The 25,197-nt window shown below is 38.5% G+C and overlaps 1 protein-coding gene across 4 annotated transcripts; it reads right to left on the bottom strand.

Moving 5' to 3' along the window:
* Window positions 1-780: 780 nt before the first annotated feature.
* KCTD6 (potassium channel tetramerization domain containing 6) lies at window positions 781-20,807 on the bottom strand. 4 transcript variants are annotated; one of them, XM_015825917.1, is made up of 4 exons: window positions 20,721-20,807; window positions 5,554-5,662; window positions 4,303-4,410; window positions 781-2,294 (listed from the first exon to the last, which is right to left on the bottom strand). In XM_015825917.1, the coding sequence occupies exons 3-4, from the start codon at window positions 4,327-4,329 to the stop codon at window positions 1,608-1,610; spliced, it is 714 nt and encodes a 237-aa protein (XP_015681403.1). In that variant the 5' UTR covers window positions 4,330-4,410; window positions 5,554-5,662; window positions 20,721-20,807; the 3' UTR covers window positions 781-1,607. The 4 variants fall into 4 exon arrangements, with proteins under 4 accessions (XP_015681403.1, XP_015681405.1, XP_015681404.1 ...); XM_015825919.1 differs by lacking the exon at window positions 20,721-20,807 and adding an exon at window positions 10,524-10,541; XM_015825918.1 differs by lacking the exon at window positions 20,721-20,807 and adding an exon at window positions 8,651-8,732.
* Between the last annotated feature and the right edge of the window lie 4,390 nt (window positions 20,808-25,197).

The raw sequence follows: 25,197 nt of genomic DNA, 5'->3' as shown, positions 1-25,197 counted from the left end.
GCTCCCAAACCCACTTCATTTTCTAAGAACGCCTTACATGGGGCCAAAGGACCCCTAGGGAAGAAACGCTATGCTAGAGAGTAGGGCTTTGCATAGCATGCCAACTTCTCATTTAATTATCAGATGGGGCAGAGAGCGGAACGGGAGGTACGGCATATTGGTTCTTATTCTAAGAAAATGTCATGTGCATTGTGCAGCCTACTTTCCATTTACAAATGCTTTGAAAAACCCAGCCAATAATTTTAAATACTTTCCCTATTTTAAATGTTCTTTCCTTTGCCATTCTTACATGTCCTAGAGCAGGGGTGTCAAACTCAATTTCACTGAGGGCCGCATCAGCATTGCGGTTGCCCTTGGGGGGCTGGGTGGGTGTGGCCAGAGTGGGTGCAGCCTACTGGGTGGGCGTGGATGGAGTGGGTATGGCCTACTGGGTGGGCGTGGCCAGTTCTACATCATTCGCATCAAGGGGGGCCTATGGGGGGCCTGGGCAGGAGTGGGACAGATCTGAGGGTCTCTGGCAGAAGGGGGTGGGACCGGGGCAAGTGCCAAGGCATGGTCCACCAGGGCAAGTGCCAAGATGGCCACCACAAAATTGTACATTGGCTCCCGGCTGGCCTGGGCCAGGGCCAAGGCAGCAGGGACCGTTCCCTCACTGTTTCCAGGATGGCTTCGCGGGCCACATGAAACCACTTCGCGGGCTGCATCCTTGGTGTTTGATATGTCTGTCCTAGAGTATAAAACCAATAAGTAAGAAAATAGATAGGAACACACAGTTTGCAATTATAATTTCCAGACTGTATTTTATTAGCATTTTGTTGGAAAGCATTACATTTGGAAATAATATTGCACCTGGCATTAAAAAATAAGGATTTCTGCCACAGGATGGTTTTGCATTCAGAATCCAATATAAATACTTCTAATTGTACTTTCATAGCTGCAGATATAATATTTAGTTGCTTGATTTATAATGCATAGAAAGGAACAGTTGCCATAACTGCAAAATGCTGCATTTTGGAAAATAAAAGCCATGGAGGTTTGTTGGCAACTAAATTGTTATAATACTGCTTGCTCACTGATTTAGGAAAAACAAGGTTAGATTACATGATGGTAGTATTTCATCTCCAAAAGCACCATAACCATTTCCGGGAACAATTCAGAAGGAATTTCTCCAGCTTTAACTACTTATTTAACTTTTTAACTCTTATTTTCAGAAGTTGCAATAATAAGGAGATGGATTAAACACATTTTGAAGCTGATTTTTATCATTCTATATTGTGGTCAATGACCGTAAGAAAACAAAAATGTTACAATGTGGTCATCTGCCATATTTTTTTTAAGGATGCCCCCTTGTTTATCCTTTGTTTTTAAAAAGTCGCAATATTAAGAGCAGCCACATGCATACGTTTCTCACGAGACAAAAAGACAGAAGAGTCCAGCACATGTCCAATCTCCAGTCTTTAAAAACCAATAATAAATATTCATAGCAAAATAAGAACAGAGAGCCTCCAATACTGTTTTATACAAAGCCAGACCCACCATTCCTAATACACTGTTCTGAGGATGCTGGGTCATTTTTTAAAAAAATTAAAAACAGAATGAACAGAAAATCAATCATCCGTCTTCCGCGCCAGCCTGCAGAAAGTCCAGTTGTGCTCAACTGTGTTTTCATTGGCTCGTTCGCTCATGTGGTGGACCCTCGTGTTTCGGATAGTGAAGCCTTGCTTTGTTATATACTCCATCAGGTGGACTCTAAGAGAGACTTCTTGGTGGTAGTCACAGGGCCCAAATGTGAAAGAAACTTGGCAGTCCCTGGTGTCCATCATATGCTTATTCCACTTGGTGAAGTAGTTGGAAATGCCTTCCAGCAATGAGTGGACCTTGGTTGTGATGGTTAGCTGTGTGATGATCACTGCCACTGGATTGGAGTACTTTGATAGTTTGCGTGTACTAGACAACTCTACTACCTCTTCAAAAGTATCCACAGAATACAAAGGTTTAGGTTCATTCAGACATTGTATTAAGGGTTCAATCTGGTAAAAATCTGCTTCCTTCCGAAGCAGATCGAATTCCTTAAAATCCAAAGGTAGAGTTAGCTCTGAGGTTCGTAAAAAGTTGAGAACGTACCGGAAAAGAGGCCCATCTCGGTCAATGAAGTAATTGCCCTGAGAGTCTCTGGCCGTCGGGAAATCGCCCCTGAACATGGCCCCCAACATTGAATCAGGATATCTCGTGAGAGTAGTAAGCGATGTCGTATACAAGTGTCCACCCACATTTAGAGTGACTGGCTCAGTCATCTTAGGGAGGAAAAAGAAAGTTTCAGAACTCTTTTACAATCATATGAGCACTTATTACCCAGTTTTAGATATTCAACAAATCACCCAGAATTTACCTTGTTTTTTAGAAAGACGAAACAGGAATTATGTAACTTAAAGAACAGCTTGCAGAATACACAAATTATTTAGGCAGCACACGCTACCAGTTCAATCACTTCTGATTGGTTAAAATCATCTTGTAGACTGCTTTAAATAAATTTATGTGGCAGCTTCCACAAACCCTTGTTTCATTTACAGGTAGTCCTCAACTTGCGACTGTAATTGGCCCAGCAAATACAACTGTATGTCGTGATGGTTGTTAAGCAAGTCCCTCAGGTGACTGCACACAATTTTATGACTTTTTTGGGGGCAGTTGTTAAACAAACACTGTGGTTGATAAGCAAACCCACTGTTTGCTATGGGACTTTTTAAAGGAAACCATTTCTGGCAAAAAAAAAATAAAAATTGTAAATCGTGGTCATGCTATAAATGAGGGCCAACCGCCCAAAATGCAATAACATGACTGCAAGGGGTGGGGGGTCCTCACTGTTGGAACCTCGAATCCAGGTTGTAAGTAGGTATTTCAGGATCCACATAACTTTGAATGGTTGCTAAGTGACTGGTCGCAAATCAAGAATTATCTGTATATACATCACTAGGTGTTATTTCTATGCTTTTCTCTATATACCTTTCTTACTGATTTGGGGGGCAATTTAAAAGAACACATCTAACTTTTTACAGTAAGTGTTGCACAGCTTCAATTCACACCATGAAAACAGAGTGTCAAGTAGCATAGAATCCTGTGGTTGCTAGGAATTGATTACTGAGTGCAATCCACTCTCTATGCAAAAATCCAAATTAAGGCCTTTCCAACAATTAATTGTCTAAGCTCTGATTAACATATCCAAAACAAAAGCTCTTATCAGACTGAACTTATGTTATTCTTAGGAAGTATTTTTCTAATGTTCACCTGGAAATTGCCTTTCTGTAATTTTAACCCCTTATTCCATCCCCTGCACTCTGGAATGGGAAACAGTTTAACCTTCTAACTGACCTTTTTCTTTCAGATATGAAAAGGCTAAGCAAATCCAATAGATCACAATTTAAAGTGGCATCCCTGTAGCCTTTAACTTCCCCTACAGGCCTTGTTGGTTGAATTCTAGGATAGTTTATAACTGACAACAACCCAATTAAATAATATATTTCAAAGAATGCAATGTGGGAGGACCAATGTATCAGATTTGAATGGAGTTTTCAGAAGAGTCAAATAAAAAAAAAAGCCACTGAAATAATTTATTAGAAAAATTGTACCACTGAAAAACAGTGATTCTGCAATGTGCATCAGAGAAGGTGTAAATTGTTTCTGGCATCTAAGGCTCTTTTAAATATGACATACAGGCTCTAGAAAAGGTAAACCTCTTACAACATTTCCTTGTTTATTGGAGGAAATAGTTGAAGTAGCAACGATTACTTAAAACACAATTGAAAAGTAGTTTGTTACTGCTTCACTGAAAAAAATAATGCAGAAAGAACATCGGGCAGAATCCAAAGTACACAGAATTTTTTGGGAATACAGTATCTCTGCTGTGAAACTAGAGATATTCACTTGAATTAACTAGAACATCCAAGAAGGATACTGGGAAATGCTCCAATGTAAGTTTTACTGAATCAGATTTCACCAGGCAACAGCCATCCTAGCAGGCAGAGATTAATTGAAAATAGGATCGCTACATCATGCTTTCTGAAAAAAATGGTTGCATGAAATTTGTCTTCTTCCTAAACAACCTCTATTTCAGCTAATTATTGTTTAATTTCTGTCATCTCCACTATATAAGCACTGCTTAATCCCAAAGCTACATTTAAAAATATTAAAAGACTTCACAGACCTACATATTTAATTTAACTGCTGTGAAAATAGCACCACTTTGTACAATGCGAATTTTTTTTATATTCTGAAAAATGTATGTTATTGAATAATAGGAATACTTACTATATATCCCCAGTCTCCATTATCCATCTGTTCCAATGTGTGATCTACACAAATCAGGATTTATCTGGTGTTTTTGAAAAGCTGTAGAATTCACCACTTACTCTTACCCTGTTTGGGGGAGGTGGGGGGGGAGAGAGAAAGCATTGCACACTATGAGCACTTACAATAAACATAACAAGCAAGTAGTCTCTATCTTGGATGCTAGCTACAAAGAAACACAAATTAAATTAAGTATGGTAGAATCCCTAATGCATCCTGACTACCTTGAATTTTTTATAGCCTCCGAGGAAATATGGAAACTGTTTGGTTATGCTGCCTGCCTTAAATAACGAGCTGCAGCTTCTCTCAAAAAGATTTCACTTTAAAAACACCAGGCAATTTTATCTGGTCAAAAGCAGCTGGTTTTGAACAGCTAGTCAACTCTGCCAAACACATTACCAGGATCTCCTCTTACTTTCCCCAAGTCAAAGATATAAATGTATCTCTGTGTTAACGAGACAAACACTATTCTATTTAATTACTATTAGCATCTTCTATACAGATCAATATTTAAAAAAAAAAAACAACCCTCAAGTTTATCAAAATAAGGAAGTGGAAAATAAGCTAACAAGTCATCAAAATGTTCCAGTTTTCATGATGCTAAAATGAAGCACATACTGAGCTAGCGATAATAGTACATTATTTGGGCGTAGGGGGCACAATGGCTGAGTGGCTGACAGCCCTGGTTTGAGACCTGAGCACTGTGCGATGGGGTGAGCTCCCATCCTTGCCTCAGCTCTTGCCCACCTAGCAGTTCAAAAGCATGCAAATGCCGAGTAGATAAATAGATACTACTTCAGTGAGAAGGTAACAGCATTCTGTGCACCTCAGCATATAGTCATGCTGGCCACATGACCAAGGGAAGGGTCTTTGGAGAACACCAGCTCCCTAGACCAGGGGTAGGCAACCTTGGCTCTTTTATGACTTGTGGACTTCAAATCCCAGAATTCCTGAGCCAGCCATGCTGAGGGGAAAGGGAGAGGTTTCCAAGCTGAGCCATGCTGGCTCAGGGATTCTGGGAGTTGAAGTCCATGAGTCATAAAAGAGCCAAGGTTGCCTACCCCTGCCCTAGGCTAAGAAATAGAGATGACCACCGCCCCCTTCTCTTGGCCACGACTGGAAAGGGGAAACCTTTACTTTTTTATTAACAGTATTTTACTAATAGCAAATAACATTTTATGGCAAAGTAGCATAGTCAAGGAATTAATTCACCTTTTAAATTATGTGATGTCTGTTTAAATACCGCTTCACATTATTGCCATAATTTCATCACTTGAGATTATCCTGCAGTAAATTTTTACGTGTTTTGCTTTAGAACCAGCTGAAATTGAAGAATAATTATATAAAGGGAAGAGAAATGAAAAGTCAGAAAGTTTTCAGCATAAACCATGCATGAGTTTTCAGCCTGATTTTTAATAATAGAACAAATTATTTCAGCACGTATTTTAACAATGTCCTAATCCAGATAAAAAAACACAGCACCCAAATTACTGAAGCATTTATTATCAAGAACATTTTTATGGATTTCAGTCCAAAGTCCACAAGAAGATTTTGCAATAATAATATCTTTTAGTCTAAAACAAACATTGTTTTTACTGGAAAAGGTTAATACAGTTACTGTTCTAGAAACAAATACATCATTTTCAAAATAATTCAGATGTTTTAAAACTCCTATCTCAAGAAATATTATAGGAATAAGAATTATAGTATCAATTCTGTCATTCCTGCCTAACATATTAGAGATGAGCAGAAGAATTTGATATGAAAAATAACTACAACTTTTATTTTTCAGTCAAGCTTAGTCAGATATAGTATGGGCAAGACTAAAGGAAAAGTCCACCTCAAGTAGTACTCAAATTCCTGGTAATTATATGGTCTGTATATATTTTTGGGCAGCAATACTCTATGGAAATGGTTCATTCCTATCTTCCCCCAGAATACTTTTCAGTTTTCCAATCTACAGCTCTGGATGGTGTAACTTTCTTCTCCAAAGCTAAAATTTTGCTCTTCAATAAGCAGCAAGCTGGGAATCTGCCATTATTGTGGGAAACCATGGCTTCCAGTACAAGAATACAACATAATGGGCTGCCTTTCATTACACTGTATAAGCAAAAACAGCAGTTCACATATATCATTCTTTGCCTCTTACAATGGGGAATTATTATAAATCACCCCAAATGGTGACCCACGCCCACAGCAGAATGTGAAGACTCCTCTGCAATATGTAGCAAGGGATCAATGAAAGCTTAATGCTTAGTTAGAAACAGCAGTGTCGCTCTCATCTTTTTTTTAAAAAAATCTCATTATACCCCAAAATACTAGTTCCCTATATTGAAAAACGTAGCTAAATGTGCCTTCACAGAAAAAGTGTGAGGACAAAAACAGATCTGAAAATGGTGACCTATTTTTAGACGTTGTCTACTACACGTATGATACATTTGCACCATCCCATCTCTTTGATACTGCCTATTTAAGATCCAAAGTTGCAAGCTGTATTACTAGAAAAAAATGAGTTTTAAGTCATTTAAGTCCATTACCAATTATTCCTACTTCTGAAGGATGCAGATCTTACCAAGGTGCTACTTCTCAGTTTCATCACATGTGCCTTATTGAAATATATTGACTTTAGAAACTACTGTTGATCTGTAGTATAGCAGCCCAATTGCTAACCAAAGCTGGTTGCATGGAACATGATGGCTCCCTTGTTTTTAAAAAAATTGACTTTCTATTTCTAAGTGCTACAGAAGATCCACTGAATATTTTTAACGCTTTGAATTGTTTTGGGCTAGAATACTTAAATGGCTATCTTCTCCCATGTTCATTTTCTATATCCACCTACTGTATTTGTCTAATGACATCCTCTGCTATGACATTTTCTATGACCAAACAACCCCTAAGGCAGGGGTGTCAAACTCAATTTCATTGAGGGCCGCATCAGCATTGCAGTTGCCCTTGGGGGGCCGGGTGGGTGTAGCCAGGGTGGGTGCAGCCTACTGGGTGGGTGTGAATGGAGTGGGTGTGGCCTACTGGGTGGGCATGGCCAGCTCTACATCGTTCACATCAAGGGTGCCTGTGGGGGCCTGGGCAGGAGTGGGACAGATCTGAGGGTCTCTGGCAGAAGGGGGTGGGACCAGGGCAAGCGCCAAGGCATGGTGCATTTCTTCATTCCTCACAAAGGGTGACACCTCCCCAGCATGCATCCAGGGGGTGGGGCCAACATGACAGGGGCTGGTTCCTCACTGTTTCCGGACGGCCTTGTGGAGCTAAGACTAATTGCATTTCAGCATAGATGGCCACCACAAAATTGTACATTGGCTCCTGGCCGGCCTGGGCCAGGGCCAAGGTAGCGGGGGCCGTTCCCTCACTATTTCCAGGATGGCTTCGCGGGCCACATGAAACCACTTCACGGGCCACATCCGGCCCCCGGGCCTTGTGTTTGATACGTCTGCCCTAAGGCATGGTCTTTTGGTGGCTCACTTAAGCTTGGTAATCCATTTTTTTTAAAAAGACAATCTCTTTTTTAGTGTATTCTAGACAACACTGTGACCCATTGGATCATCCTCTACGAGAAAGGTAGCGTAGTCTGTGACCAGAATAAACATTAAATTTTATTTTTTTTACCCCAATGCTAGATTATGGTCCCATGAACAAAAACAAAAAAACAAAAACAAACGTATTGCAGTGGCAAACAAACTTCAATAACCGGTCAATATTTACTAACCTAAAGAGATAAAAGAATTACCATGAGCAGACCAAACAGAATGACTCTGTGTGGTCCAGTTATGACTTTCTACTGGCTTCCCCAGATTTTGCTTGTGGGAAGCCAACAGAGAATATGACTACACCTAGTGTGGATATCATAGAACTTTCAATTCCACAGGGGTCCTGGATGTTTTACTTCTTTACATTAACGGATTTTAAATACCTTGAGTCAAAAAATGTTGCGGTATAATACATCACTTGGACTAACTTGAGAGTACAAACAGATAAATACAATGAGAGTTTTAGTAGTATATAAATTATTTACTGAAGATCTTGAGGAAAATATATGTATATAAACAGAAGGAAAAGACTCCAGAAAGTGAGGGGCCAGGTAAATAAACAATGGATTTAGAAATATGTTAAAATTATTAATAAATTAACTTTTCTAATATTTCAAAATACACAAAATACAAATATCAAAAGCAATAGACAATAAAAATAAATCCTATAATGAAATTATGAAATGCAATAAATTCCATTATTTTGAAAAAATATTAATTTTAACAGCCCGTAAAAAATAAAATAAAGCATTTAAGAAACTACTTACTTGCAAATTATATTCTTCTCTCACTGTACACCAACTGTTAATTTCAATCAATTTATTTGTAAGCCTTAGGAATTAGGAATCTATTAGGTCCCTTCATCTATTTTCCCCCTTCTTAGAAGTGTGATACGATATATATAAGGGAGCCCTTCTTGCTTGAATCTGAAGGGAAGTCAGTCTCAATAATCTTCCAAAACTAACATTATTTATATAAGAAGGAATTAAACATAATTATAACTTACCATTTTAACTCAGCTCTTTTTAATATTCCAAATGTTTTGATTGCTGGGTTTTTGTGTTTCATGCAAGGCTATAATTTGGAAAGATCCTTTTAAGTTATGAGTTGCTATAACCCACCAAATGCTCTTCAGAGACAAGACTCAGTATATGTGTTTTCAAACAAATCTGTTGACTAGGCGGGACAAACCACTGCCAACTGCAGAGGTTAATCTCAGTTCTCAATTCCTTTAATATCAAAAGAAGTTCATGAGGCCTGAACATATAAAAATCTATTTTTTTCTCAAGGCAGTAAATCAAATTCAGGTGCAACTAGATCCGACTATCGTAGTTGGTTAGTTCACTTGATCTTAACATATACAAGAAAAGATCAACTAAACCTACGCTTCAAAAAAGCTTTTTATCAACACTGCAACGATCTTGACTGAAGCCATTTTTGCTTTGTTTTCTGTTGCCACAGTACTGGGAGGGGGGATGAGTGGTTTTAAGGTTAGACTAAACAATAAATTATTCCCGTGTGAACCAAGGTCATTGCTGTCTGACTTTTGGCGGGCTTCAGTTAGAAAGTCCGCCAAAGTATTCTATTGGGGAACCTGGATAATTACATAATGCATAATTACAAAGTTCAACTTTGTAACATTAGGGAACTCCACACTTGGTTTCACTTTTGACTGGCCCATACTTTGTAGCCAATAAATATGTTCTTTAAGGAAACCTCTTGCCTTGGATTTCTACTTTTACTGAAAATCCACTCAGTTTTATAAATACATAAGGGAAAACAAATGGAGCCTTTGCTAGAAGCTGCTAGTAGCCTTCATTCTCTTTTTCCAAACTGAGTAACCTATTACATATTCATGAGAAAGGTTATCACAAGCAACAATTTAAAAAAAACAAACTCCTACTAGAAACTATCATAGAATTTCACTGATGTTTCATTTTATCGGATGGGATGGCCTTGGAAGTCCACTAACATCCCATGTATACTCCTTGCCTACATAGATCAGTCTGAGCAATCAATTTAAATTCACTGACCAATTTCCATTACCTTTAATATCCCCGAAGGCCTTAAAAAATAAATAAACAGCAACTTTGAGGGAAGTAAAAAAGATTTACATCTTCCTGTCTCCTCCGTGGCAGAGGAGACAGCTTTTGATCACAAAATTGTTGTGCAGCATCAGAATGCATAATTTATTAAAGCAATTGGTTCAGGCAAGCGCTTCTTCATAAGCCCTTTACAAATGGACACATTTGCTCAGCCCCACACAAAACACACACACACATCCAGCCTTATTGATTTAGCGTAGATTTCCAGAATCACCAACTATGCAGAAGCCTAGGTTTAAAATGCACCATAAAACAAAAAGCACCAATTAGTGTACCTTGTACAAGAAAACACAGCAGGGCTGCTGATTCTGATCAACAATTTTAATCTGGAAATAATAAAGCTGTATATTGGAAGGGAATTGTTGCACCCTGATTTTTTTTTCTGCAGCTTTCAATAAAGAATTACTGTAAGGCTTATATTTCTACATAAACTATAACCATCTTAAAATGAAAACGTGAAAAAAATGCAGAATCAGTCCCCAGAGTAGAAGTACAAGAATAGTACATATAGGACAAGATAATATGAACAACATACCGTAAAGCAAATTGTTTGTGCCAGGTGCCTGAGAATACAAAAATGCATATTTATTTGACATTTGCTATTTTTCCCACATCTTGCCAAGTCTGATTCCATAAAAGTAACAATTATTTATAATAATTATTTATTATTTATAATAATAAGAGGAAAATTATATATTTTTCAAGTTAGGATCCGGATAATTTCTTTGCTGAAGTTAGGATTGCTAGCACATGACCTTGGTATGTGTTGATGCTGATTTGTGGATTTTTATGTTTATATGTATGACAGTTTTGAGGTATTTTATAGCCACCTAGAGGCAGCAAAATAGGGCAGCCTGAAAGCAAAATATACATATACATATCTTACCTCTCTTATTTACTGAAAGTTGCCTTGGCTAAGAAAGACTCCTTGCTATTTTCATGAAATACCTGAAGGCAAAACTGTCCTGGAACAGGCAAAATACCTAACATTTTATTACTCAGAGGAGTAGTGTTTATAAATTAAGCTAGGGAAGATGTGTCTCTGTTAGCTAGTCGCACAACAAAATACTAACCATTTCTAGCGGAGAGGTGACCAAAAAGGTTTTTAAAAATCCCCATCTTTTCAATCAATAAAAGCTTTTCTTCCCTAATTCTTGATCACAAGATGGGTAGGAAATCAAAAGAATTACAAAATGCAATGATAATATTCAACAATGTGGCACCAAGCTAGTTAATTTCATCATCTTAAAACAGGGGTCCCCGACCCCCGGGCTGCAGCCCACTATTGGGCCGTGCAAGGGGTGGGCGAGTACACGTGTGTATCTCCACTTGTGCAAGCGGTAGGCGCTCATGCACGAAGCTCCATTTGTGTGAGCTGCACTCCCGCAGAACCATCCCCTCTCCCCCCCCCACTGGTCCGCCAAGCCGGAAAGATTGGGGACCGCTGCCTTAAAAGGCTCAAATTTTTAACTTATTACTTGGGGTAAAGCACTAAACTCCATAAACCCAATTTCTAAGGATTGTACACCACTCCTTTAGTCTCAACAACCTCATTTTATTGGTTTCATCTGGAAAGAATCCCTTAAAATGATCTGGCATCATTTTGTTTGAGTCAGTATTTTTATGAGAGTTCCAGATTAACATTTTCTTCTATTTCCAACCTTCCCATCACTTCTTTCATTTCTCATCACCACCAAAAAAAAAAGGGTAAAAATAGAAAAACAGAGTGCATTTTAATTAAAGTCCCCAATCTGGAAAAATCACTTAACTAGCTTTAGCCTGATTAGGATAAAACATAGCATATTTAGCCATATATTTATTTCATTTATTAGTTTATCAGTTTCTATACCTTGCTGTAATCCAACATGACTAAGCAGGTTTTCAAAAACATGATTATGATGATAGGGTTTTTTTAAAACAATGATATCGTTTTAGCATTACTAATAGTATCAAAACTTTATACTGAATACCAAATATTTAGGCCCTTATTGGCATCCCCCAAAAATTTATTTTTAAAAATATTTTTTAAAAAAACCAAGAATATATAACTATATATTTTTGGACAATTCTAATCATTGGCTTCTAGGAATGATAATTGTCCTTCTTCTTTCCTTTACTTCAAGAAATAAGTTAAATAGGTATGTGATTTACGTTATGAATGAGTTTGTGCCTACGTTTACAGGTAACACGAGCTAATTTATTAATCTGGGCAGCCATATGTCACTGGTTTACATGCCACACACTACATTACAATTAATTCAACCATCACTTGACCAAGTCTCAACTGGCTGGGTTCAAATATCATAAGCAGCTTAGAAATCACTATGTCTGCATTTTCACAAAGCTAAGACATAATGTGGTCTTTTGATTCCAAGTATTCTGTGAACGTAGCTGTTGTGGTTTGTAAGATGATTTCTAGATCAGGGAACAAATCATGGATTAAGCAAGCCATGGTTATTACACAATGTAAATTCAACCACTGATTTATCTTAGGCAAGATGTTTTCCACACTTTTTATCCAAATTCCTTTTAGCCGGAGATCCCTGAAACGGAACATGGGTCATTCCGCTTGCAATTTGCCACCAATGGGCAGATTTTTGACCTATCTAGGAAACCGAAAAGCATTTTGACTTTTTGAAACCTGGCCACTTTTTAGTCTTGACTAAAAAACCCAAAATTTCAAAAGGTCTGTTTTAAAAGCATTTACCCAACAAGGCTGAAACTTTCATTACACAACTCCATGCTGTCAGGCTCTCAAGCTGTTCCCAGACTGACAATTACATCCCATTATACCGAGCTTCCTGCCTCTGGCACTGAAATGTTTTATATATTTAACAGATGGAGCATGTGTCCTAGCTTCAAGGAGAACTACAGTGCTATTTCTGCTGAATTTCTTCCCTTACAAACAGAATTTGGCAGAAGGAAGAAAGAAAAGAGAAAAATATAAGAGGAGGTGAAGGAGGAGAGATATTTTCAGAGAGCCTCTCGAAGCAAGAGGAATCAAAGTTAGTACAAAATATAATAATAGTACAGAGGAAGTATTCTGATGACCTTGAATGGGCATACCATGTCATTTTTCATCTAGTAGGTCACAAATGGGAGAAGTAAATCACAGCTTACTCCTTGATCCCCTTCTCTCAGATTATCCAGGTCTTGCTGATTTTTAGGCAAAGAATGCTAAATTGAGACCTGTTACCAGTTTTGTTATGCTGGCAGACTGTAAGATTTGAAAGACACACTGACAAAACTGTCCAGGCATACAGCAACAAAAGACATGATTCTACCAGCAACAGTGTTCCACCACCAAAACCTTAAGTTACAATAGTGATATAGAAAGAAGGAACAGAAGAGTACATTTATAGTATATCCTGCACTTCTGCAAACTATGCTTATTTCCTCAATGACACCAGGGCATTATAACATCATTAACAACAGAATTTTACCCCAGCGTTACATGTAAAATATTTTGTGTCTTTAACTGTTTGGTCCATATCATTAAGACAGACTATTGCAGGGGTCCCCTACCCCCAGTCCATGGACCAGTACTGGGCAGAGGCATGCCAGCAACCGGCCCACACAAACAAACAAAGCCCCATCTGCGGGATATAGGCAGCCCCCTACGGTCTACGGAAAACCTCTCTCCATGTAACCAGTCCCTGGTGCTCAAAAGGTTGGGAACCTCTGGACTATTGGATATATTATATCAGCTCCCAATCATAATGCATCAGCTCCAATATGTGAATACTATCCTGGAAGATCACAATCCAGATGATAGAAACAAGCTGCTTTTCTTTTTGCCTTACGTTACACTTACTGCTTACCTATAGAAGCACTAATGAAGGGGAACAAAGAGAAAAAGCACTTCGGAAAAAGCAGGGTCTTTTCAGAACACTCTTAGGAAGTTGAGTGTATTGATAAAAGAGCCATGCCTACAACTTTAACAAGTATTTCATCATCAGGAAACCAAGCACAGATACTCACCATGGACTCCCAAGCCTGTTCAGTGACCAGGCTGCTCCTCAGGAAAAACTGGTCCAAGAGAACTGGCTGACCAATGACCTCAACTGTGTCCAAATACAAAAGCCCACCCTTACTTGCACTCTTGTGCAAGAATTCTTGACACTAGGCAACATTTTTAAAAGATATAGGATTACACTGTAAATTGGCCTTAAGCTTGATTTAGAGTTGCCCGCAACTGCGGGTATCACCACATATGTTGTGAAGGGGTTGATGAGTAAGCGTAGGTTGCAGGTGGCTAGAGAGGCCAAGGAACACACTTCCCAAAATCCTGTGAACAGTGAGAAGGTGCGCCTCCTAATGTGCTGACTGATCTAACTTCCTGTTCTGTGCTTTGCTGTTTGGGCACTCCCTAGCCAGAACTAACTTTCGTAGATGTATAAATGCAACAGCTAGCAACCGTCTCTAAACGACAGACACATGTGTTCCCTGACCTGCAGTGATGGAGACGTCCTATCCAGGCTTTACTCTGATGCAGCAGACTCTACTCTGAAGCAAAATTTTGTAATTGCATGTTCCAGCTATACTGTAACCGTTAAGCAACCCTTGTTTTATAAATTAAATTACCGGTAAATCTGATTTAGATTTTATGACCATTTCCATGTTTTAGAATGTGACCCTCTTTATTTATTTATTTATTTATTTATTTTTCCCATTTATACCCCGCCCTTCTCCCGAGGGACTCAGGGCGGCTTACAGGTAAATAAAAACAGTGCAATACAATAAATATCTCTAAAAGCCAAATTAAAATATATATTAAATAACCTGTATTAAGTTTACTATTATAAAATCCCTTTAAAATCCCTATAAAATCCCCCCCTNGATCCGGAATAATCCGGATCTCTGGGGGGAGTTCATTCCACAGGGTGGGAGCTCCCACAGAGAAGGCCCTCCCCCTGGGGGTCGCCAGCCGACACTGTTTGGCCGACGGCACCCTGAGGAGGCCCGCTCTGTGGGAGCGTACCGGTCGATGGGAGGCAATCTGCGGCAGAAGACGGTCTCGAAGATACCCAGGTCCGATTTTCTTCATAATAAACTTGCTGTACAATGAAATACAATATTACTTTCCAACTATAAGCAAGAAATTTAAATGTTCAGGATTCAAAAGACTTTGGCTCCATTCTACTATTTCTATCTATTACAGTAACATAGTTTAGACCAGTGGTGGCGAACCTATGGCATGGGTGCCAGAGGCGGCACTCAGAGCCTTCTCTATGGGCATGCGCACCATTGCCCCAGTCCTAGGGCTTCAGCTGGGTTTTATAAAACCTTTTTGCTTTAGGCCTCCGCTGCCATGTGCAAAAAAAAAAGGTTCAATCACTCAGTCAATTTCAACTTCTTGCGGGGAAAAAAAAGATCTTGCAAAGTTGGAATTGATTGATTGAACTTTTTAGTCCCATCCAGTTTGCCGTTACCACTTCAGCCACGCCCACCCAATGTGCCACCCCCCCATTGGCCACCCCCAGCCAATGAGTCACACCCACCCGGCACCTGACAATGCATAAGTGGGTTTTGGGGTGCAGTTTGGGCACTCGGTCTCTAAAAGGTTCGCCATCACTGGTTTAGACCATGTTAATCCACTGGGGCCATAGAGGATATGAAATAGCAAGATTTTGTTGACATGCTTTCTATCTATGAAGCACAAATAGACAGCAAAAAACCCCACCATTTATCTAATGCAGGAAGTACCTGTAGAGTAGAACTATAGATTGAGTACAAGATGAAAGGCCAGGAAAGGAAGGGTTACTGTAGGGCATACATGTGTAAACAAGACTAAGAATAACAAAAACATTTGGTTCATATTCTTGAAGAAATAGCTTCTCTCTGATTTCCACTGACCAACTCACTGCTTTAACCCTCAGCCCTTCCTTGTGACTTATCCTCCAAAAACTGAGGTTCGTGCTCAGATAACATTCAACAAGCAGGATCAATGAGTGATCTAGGTAGCATTTGGCTGTGGGAATCCCTTCAAGGTGTTTCTTACCCAGATACAACAAAGTTGAATTAGTCTCTCTAAAGTTATAGAGTTTGAAGGAGTTTATTTACATTGCCACCAACCTCCTGTTCAGTGCTGGCATTCCAAGTAGATGGTTGTTTAGCTTCAACCTGAACACATCCAATGAAAGTGAGCTCACCACTGTTGGAAAACTGCATCTGTTCAGTTAAATTCTGCTTTCTTGTAGCTTAAATCCACTATTTCAGAAAAAAAAAACCAACCAGATCCTGACCTTTTTTTCATGATACTCTTTCAAGTTTTTGAAGCGTGCACTCTTGAAACATATAGGATCATCTTTTCTCAAGGTTAAATGTTGATACCAACATACCAAACATTCCATTTTTCTTCATAAGTCTTGGTTTCTAGTCTCCTGATCATCCTGGCTGCCTGCTCTGAATCTTTCTTAAACCATGGTTGCCCGGCGCAAGAAGCATTATTTGAAATAGATATTTAATCAAAGCAGAATATCAGTGCAAAAATTACATTTGCTTTTTTTATAGCCCTATCATCCTGCTGGTTCATATTCAGTTCACAATCAACTCTTACTCAAACATCTTTTTCATAAGTACAATTTATTTACCCCTCCAGGTACCTTCAAAATCAAATAAACTTGGAAGTTGTCTGTTTGATTTTATTCGTATCAGCAGCTAATACCTTTGGTATTGCAGATTCAATTCATTCAGAGCAAAAACGTATTCCCAGGCCATGTTGTTATCCTTTTCAAAGCATGTCTGCCTTTTCATTCAGCTCTTCAAATTTTCTGATGAAGACATACTTTTTTGTTAGAAAAAAAACCTAAACCAAAATAAGAGCTGTCTGGCTCTTGCCTTTTTGTCACTAATTGTACTATTCTATTACACTCACTGTGCAACTGCGATCAATTATATCAGTATATTGGCAATTTTCCTCTTTTAATGTGAACATTTCAAAATAAGCCCTATTAGTCTCCTTCCCTAACCTCTGTTCTCTGTCTTGACACCAACTTCTCAGTTATAGAGTCAGTATAATTCTGTGTGACCTAGACCTCTTTCCATTTCCTATATTTGTTCTTACAGCTTTATGTATTTCACTAAGCCAGGGGTGTCAAACTGCCGGCCTGCGGGCCGGTTTCATCATACCGAAGCCACGCCCACCCCATTGCCAGCAATGCAAAAAGAGTCGCGATACGTCGCAACACGTCACGAGTTTGACACCCATGCACTACGCTTTTCATGTAACTACATTGCCTTCTTCTCTTGTTCTTTTTTCATCTCAATAAAATTGTTTACAATTTCCTTTTAATATCTCCATCTTTAAAAACCCCTTTTCCAGCAGTTTCTCTTTCAAGGGCATCCTACTTTTAACTCCTCCTTTTATTTGGACTAAATGACTTGCAAGATCTCTTCCAACATTATTATTATATTATTGTTGTTATTGTTAGTGTTGTTATTATTTAATTTGCTTTTTAGAATGCATCTCTGGTTACACTAAGTTTTAGGTTCCTTAAAATCAAGCATTAAATATATGATTTAAATTGTAAGCCACCCAGAGTCACTTTGCAGAGTGAGAAGGACAGCATGTAAGTTTAATAAATAAATTACATATTATCAGTTTTCCCCAATGTTCCTACTCTTTCCTCAGTAAAGTCTTCCCTACCAATTAGCATATAGCCTTACTGGGGAAATTTTTCCTGGCTGAAGAGCAGCACATCAATGCTTTAAATTAATAAAATCCCTGTGGAAAATACCAAGATTCATAGTTTGAGGTAACATGACTGCTTTTCAATAAGCACAAGGAATGAGACACAGTACATTTTTAATATTCCTAAATGAGCAATGAGAGTGTTCCTCCAGCTATACTCACCACTATCCATTATCTTTAGCAGAAACTCAGCTACTCTAGGTGTACCACAGAGGTCCGGCTTTTTTTCTTGGTTGAGAATTTTCCTTAGCTTACTATACTACCACCTCTAAACTTTAAAAAAAAAACACCCCAAATTATTGACAGAGGAAGGAAGATATGACCAAAACAAAACCTAAATTTTATTTTTGATCATGTACATTTAAAATAATCAGGTACACTCAATGTAATTATTCACGTATATAGCAATTTCTCCTTACGTTATCCTGAAAAATCTTTCTTAGACTTGTGCCACCCATCACAGATTTTCAGACAACTTATCTATTAGCTGATCAATAGCTGTAGGAAATTGGTTTTTGAAAAGAGGAAAGGAAAACCAAGAGAGAAAACTGAAAACTGCAATATTTCTATTGCTCAACACTGTATTTCAGGATGCATTACTACTTCTGCCTTAGCAATGCTACACCAAAGAGTAGAGTCCTGGGTAGGTAGAATATGCAGCAATCACTTATGAAATCTCACGAACTCACAAAATCTTTTATTCATAACTGAATTAAGAATTACAACTCATTGATTGAAAAAAAGGTTTATAAACCTTCAATAATATTACAATTGGCAGGCAACCATTAACAGTTTAACAGAGCACTAAGACCGGACATCAGAACTTGTTTGAAATTTTAAATTAGCCATGCATGAGCCTCAGGGAAATCTTTCAATTTTTAGCCCTTTTATGTACTTTAAATTCAAAAAATTTGAGGAGCATAGCTGTTATTTTTAAGATATAAATTTTTACACAATTTGCATGCTGGATACATAGAATATGCTGAACAAGAAACATGCATGGACATGGCTGGTAGGGAGGGAATAATAAATGAATAAACTGTGAAATAAACAGTCGTCAATGTGAGAACATCTGTGTCACACCTTAAAATAGTTTTGTGAATGACCGCTATTAATAATTTCTACATTTCACTTCCTGCTAAACTTAACATTTATCATTCTTCTATCACCACATAAACTTGTATGACACCCAATTCTCAATGACTGGGCAGTTCACAACAATCAAAGTACAATAATTAAATGAACAGCCTTTCAAATGCCGTAAAACAGTCATAAATGGACTGAAGCTTCTGAGTCAAAAATATGAGAATGATATGTATACTACTAGACCATTATAATATACTACTTATTCCAAGCTGCTACATTCTGAATGGAATTACTGGAATGTTTAGTTTAATGTCACCGATTCAGAACTCTGGTCATCCATTATCTAGGAGAGTTTCCAAATTGATCCATCAATTTGCAACATTTACTGATCCTCTTGCTGAGAAGTCTGAACCTGTCATTAGGAAGGTTGAGATAAACAAAACCTGTTGACTCAGGTCAACCATCGGGACAAACAACTCGTTACTTATTTATTACTATTAAATATTACTATAACATCACAACAGGAGCTGAAATCTAAATTTTCTGATCCAAGCATCAGGATCTGTTTGAAACTGATCTTCCCCTACAAGTACTTACTACACAATGTGAACCTCTATTTTGATGCCCAAAGCAATCAGACTGGCTCTGATCAGATTTAGGCTTTATTCCTATGACATAAATAAAAATGAAGCTACACCAAATTTTTAAATAACTTGATTATATAAGTCTACTGAAATCATGCACCATAAAAGCCCAGTTTGGGTTGGCACATACATTCAGGATTGTACAATCAGTAGAGAACAGAAAGTGAAATATAAGTGAAAACTGCTGCACTGAATGTTAAATGGATTCTCTGCACTGCAATAAATATTCTGACTGGAAACCACAACTGACAAGCAACAAATTAAAAATTTCTATTATTTTATCTTCAAAACTACTTTACATAACAATGCTCGGCTACCTTGGGACATTAAAAGGAATGCATAAAGGACAGTTACAGAGGAAGCCCTTGTGATAGAATACATAATCCAGTTGGACTTGCAAAGAAAAATGCACACTTTTTCTTCTGCACATCTTCCCTGCTTATGCATTCTTGAGGTGTGTCGTGTGCACACACCGTGGATTCTAATTCCTTGAGGATGCACCCCTTCCTTCCACTTCACCACACCAGCTCCCAACCCACCAGGCACCTTCTACCTATTATTTCAGGCATTCAATCCACTTTTTTTCCCAACGCCCTCCTTTATTATTATTTTTTAAGTTTAAACTTTTTAGACACATACTCTGCTAGCCCAACCTAGTCCCCAAAGGGGGAATAATACATTGCTGACTCTTCTTCGCCATGGCAGCTGGCTGTGATGCAAGGGGCAGCCCCGCGCATCTGGAGGGCACCCGCTGGGCGGTTGCCTTTCTCCTAACCATGCTTGCTCAAGCATTTTATTTCTTGAAAAGCAACTTTAGTGACAGGTACGAAGCTCACACGCCATAATGGGTTCACACATTTCTCAACGGGGAAGGGGGGGAGGGAGAGTCCCATGACAAGCCACCACGCTATGAAGATAACCGCCGGAGGAGAGGAGGACAGCAGCATCCAAGGTTGCAGAGCTCCCTGTTCGCCCTATTTAATACACCGCTCGCATTCCCACGCTTCAAGTTAGCCCATCCTCAAAAGAAAGAGCCAGCCCGCCTCCCTCTCCCCGAGCGGAGCCCAGGGAAGGGCGCTCCCCCTGCCCTCTCAATCCTCGCGAAGAGCCCGGGAGCTCCAACGCTCCCCTTTCCCTTTATCTCCAAAAGGGAGCCCTCGGCGCCCGGGCTGCACATCCCTCTCCTCCTGACCCTCCCCACTCCAAGAGCGCAGGGCTCTCTCGCCCCTTCCCCTAAGCGCCCGACCCCCTCATAAAAGACAGCGCTCCGGGCTTCCCGCCATCTTAAAGCCCCGCTGGCTTTACGCACCCGGGATTGTGCCGTTCCGCAACTTCCATCCGTCTCTCCCGCTCGCGCTCTCCACCGCCGCTGGACTCAGGAGAGGCCGGTGGTTGCGAGCACAACCGAGCCTGAATCCGCCTGCGTGTCTGGCTCCTCCCCGGCGCCGCCTTCTCCTCCTCCTCCTCCTCCTCTCCCCTCCGAGCCTGTTTGCTGTGGCCTGAGCGAGGAGGGAAAGGAGGAATAGGGGAACCTTGCTGGCAAGGCTGGGTAGCGGCGGCCCCCCGAAGGCAAGACTGCCGATCCGTTTCGCGTCCCGCGTCCCGCGTCTTGCAAGGCCTTTTGTTGGAGAATCTCTCACTCTCTCTCTCTTTCTCTGTCATTTTTCTCTTCCCCCCCCTCTCTCTCTCCCTGCCTGGGTCCACCAGTACCGAACAGCTGGAGCGCATTTCTACGCTGAACGTGTTTATTAAAGCTTCATGAAATCTGCTGTGGTTATAAGGTGACCAACTTTTTTACAATGAGAAGGAGGACACAAATAAATTGAAGACAAAAATATCGTAAATAAAACATTTTATTCATTGCAACAATACAGAATACGCTATAATATGATAAATGCATAATAAAAAAAACATTTGTAACAATAACATTTTATATTGTAATTAGGTGTCCACTATTTGAGTGGACAGTCCGCTTTTTTCACATTATGTTCACTATTTTTTAAATGAGTACAAAAGCTTTTGAATAAAAAAAATGTCCACTATTTTTTTTCACAAAATAGTGGACATTTTTTTTATTCAAAAGCTTTATGATGAAATGGTATGTAATCTAAAGCTGTACAGTCTACTTTTTTTACTACTTAACACACACACCCCCCCGCTTGTCCGCTATTTTTTGGAAGCAGACTTGGCAACCCTAGTAATTATGTTTACGTGCCTATTAATTATTATTTAAATGAGTACAAAAGAAGGACTGTCCTCCCTAAAGGAGGACGATTGGTCACCTTACTATGTAGCAAACGGGTTTTATCTCAGGGTAAATGGCTGCATAGCCAGCTGCGGCCAATGCATTCCAAAGGTATTCCAAACCGCGTGGAAAATCTAGTTCTACGATATATTCTCCCATGCTTTATACACCCGATCTGGCTCCCTCTGGTTGTTGTAATCTACATCATTCCCTCATATGTTTGTAGCAATCGCACGTTGGGCTGGATTTGCACATGGTTGTCCGCAGCATTGTTTCACGCATAGTGAGGCACAGTTCTGGGGGGCTGAGCTTGTCTCCTCTATGCGGCCTGCGCTGCAGGATCATTAAAGAGGGCTACTGAAGAATGCAAGCATGAGGCCATCGCTTAAATTTCATGCAACTCTTGTTTTGTGAAAGCCGTTGCTTATGTGCAATATGATCCATATAGCAGAAGAGATGGTGGATTTCTTCAAAGTGATGTCAGAACCTTACTCCAGCTGATTCTTTTAACTCTTTTTGTAAGTTGCACCAGCTACTTCTTCACATTACAGAAAATATGTCTTATTATTAGAAATATCAAAATTTCGGTTATTTCTTTGGCAGCCTAAAGACTGCTTACCAGTTAATTTATTTTCAGCTTTCGAGCAGAGGAAATTTTTCCATACGGTTCTTTCATTAAACTATTATCACCCATTTTTCTGCCTGTTGTAGATTTTCCCATCTTTCTTCCATTCGTGCTCTAAAATGCTGAATAGAATATAGAAGCTGCAGTAAATACAAATGGATATCTTTATTAACAGAAATTGCAGTGAAACAAATAGCTATGCAAATATTTTTTGTGTGTTTCCCCAAAATGTGACAAGCCAAAACATAAGATTTATTTATTTGGTTGATTAATGTGGCCACCCATCTCAAACATGGCTCTGGGCAGCTAAGAGGGAATAAAAACAAGAAAAATATCATAACTGGGATGTTATATTTTTAATTTTTCTAATTGTTTTTATTGGTTCTGTTTTAATTGTTTTGATTGTTTCTGGTTTATGGAGTCCTGTAAATAAGGCACTATAAATTTAATAAATAAATAAAACAATAGGTAACAAATATAGCAGCCAAGATAAAGCTAAAGAGCATAATCAACATAACCACAACATGGGCTTAACAGCACACCCCCAGGCCCCAAATTACTATTTTGGCTTTGGTCATTAAGTCAAATCTTGTGTTAATATATTATTGTTTATTAAACTCTGACTTATTAAACACATCATTCTAAGAGTGTTTTTTCTGAACCACACATGAATGCACCCATCAGATCATGACATGAAGCTTGCAAACTCAGAAGAAAAATAGTTATTACTGATATACTGGGTCTTAGGTCAACTTTTGCTTCCCAGAATGCTTCATTCTTGGTACTTTCATACACTTAGGATATACACTTGAATAAGGCTATAATTATTCAGGAAATGTATATATGCATATATAGCTCCATATGTATGAGACTCAATTTAGTGTAGCATATTATTTCTTGCAAATGATCTCTGGGATACAAATAATCCTCAACCTACTACCACAAATGACCCCAAAATTTCAGTTGCTAAATGAGAGCTTTATTAAGTGAGTTTTGCCCCATTTTATGATCTTTCTTGCCACAATTGGTAAATGAATCACTGCACTTGTTAAATTGGTAACACAGTTGTTAAGTGAGTCTGGCTTCCCCATTGACTTTGCTATCACAACCTCTATACAAGGAAGAGTTAAACATAACACCTTGCTGCAAATCTGAACACTTACTTAACTTACTTAACTATTCATATGCAGCTGTTAACAGATTCAAAATAAGAAAACAATATGGCAAGTGCAGAAATTTGAATAATCTCTCAGTACTTCCTAACATATCTTTGGCAAAAATAACAGTTTCCAGATGTTTCCTGCACCCAACCAAAAGCTTTTTTTTTTAGTTTTTCCATTCTTCAGAATTCTAATAATTCTCTAATATAATTAGGCCTTCTGGCATGCACTGTGATCTTTCTTTTGTGCAAACATCTTATAAGTGATATAAAGGTGTGTTTCAGATTGTTCTTTTGCTGAAATATCCAACATTTTAGTTGGTGGAAATGACAATAATCTGTTAGCTTGCAAGGAATCCCTAGAATAGAGATACTGGTTTCTGAGGAATAGCAAAAGCACACTTTTGGATAAAACTGGTTTATTCTGGTCAAAATAAAACAAAACTGGCACTATCCTAATTATTTCCAGAAATGTTGCAAGTAGTACTGGTATTACTAAAGCCAATGTGTTCATCAAGATTTTGCTATCTAATTTAAAAAAGTGGTATGTGAAAATTCTGATTGGCTAAACTTGCAATGGGCAGCAGATGTCAATATCAATGAACCCATTTTGTAAGAATCTAAGAACAGAGGATGAAAATTATGAATTAAGAAATGAAAAATGAAAGGGAGGGAGGGAGGGAGGGAGGAAATGCAGGTCTGTGAAAGTAAAATATTGCAATAAATTATGAATGCAAGTGGTACAATATTGAAGGATTGGGTTGTGCAGGGAAATGAAGTAGATTTAATTGTGAGTGAAAGGGCTAAAATGAGTGAGAAAAATTAAATTGCTATAATCTAGATTCTTGTGACTGTATATGAAAGTGGGAAATCATAATAGATTATAATGCTCCAATAAATAACAGAAGAACTTGAAATGAGTTTTGGGAAAATAATGCAATATTTTGAACAAATGTACTACATGGAAAGTATGAATGAAAATGATGATTGATGAGATTTGATTAGGAAAAAAGTATATTCTGACTATATATTTTTAAAAATAAGTCTCTTAATATGTATGCATAAAAAGGAATGAATCCAAAAGCATAATTATTTTTGATGAAAAACTAATAAAAATACAATGAAATAGGAGATTCTGGGTATGGAAATAGGAGATTTTGTGTAGTATAAAAATAGACCTTGGCAATAAATGGACATGGAATAAAAACTAAAAAACACAAGAGTGAAAACACAGTGAATGCAAAAAGTCTATGTGAAAAACAATAGAGATTCTCAAACTTTGTGGTGCCATTACCCCTTAGATACTAAATATGTGTGATTTCCCACAAGCTCTTCTTTGGCATTAATGAATATACCACCAATCAGTTTTGGTTTGAATGGTCTCCTTAGATTTATGTATTATTAGATTTGAAATGACTTTGGGTGTCTTACAACTACAATGTTTAGCCTTCCAACATAATTAATGCAACATTGCTGTAAAGTATACAGGCTGCTTAGAACAGAGTGAATAAATATGTTGCTGAGTGTTGCAGAACTGTCTGGAGTTATGCTAACAGCAATGATAAAAAAGCATGCTTGATACAATGATAACATGAAAGATGCTGTGGGTTAGAAAAAAAACTTATGAGAGACTAATTATTTCAAAAATCAAAGACAGAAAGATACTGTTTATGTGTAAAGAAAGAGAAAGCTGCAAAGAAATGATTTATGTTGAAAAGAGCCACAGAACATGCATGCAGAATTAGATGGTGTAAATG

This window comes from Protobothrops mucrosquamatus, unplaced genomic scaffold, assembly GCF_001527695.2.
Source record: "Protobothrops mucrosquamatus isolate PMUCROS unplaced genomic scaffold, P.Mucros_1.0 scaffold2878, whole genome shotgun sequence".
Classification (NCBI taxonomy): domain Eukaryota; kingdom Metazoa; phylum Chordata; class Lepidosauria; order Squamata; family Viperidae; genus Protobothrops; species Protobothrops mucrosquamatus.
Note: the sequence above shows the minus strand (reverse complement) of the source record. Positions and strands in the feature narration are given on the sequence as shown.

Coding starts and splice junctions, on each gene's coding strand:
- KCTD6 (XM_015825917.1), bottom strand. CDS start 4,329: ATGGATAATGGAGACTGGGGATATATA. Junction 2,295..4,302: donor ATGGAGACTGGGGATATATA/GTAAGTATTCCT, acceptor TTCCTCCCTAAG/ATGACTGAGCCAGTCACTCT.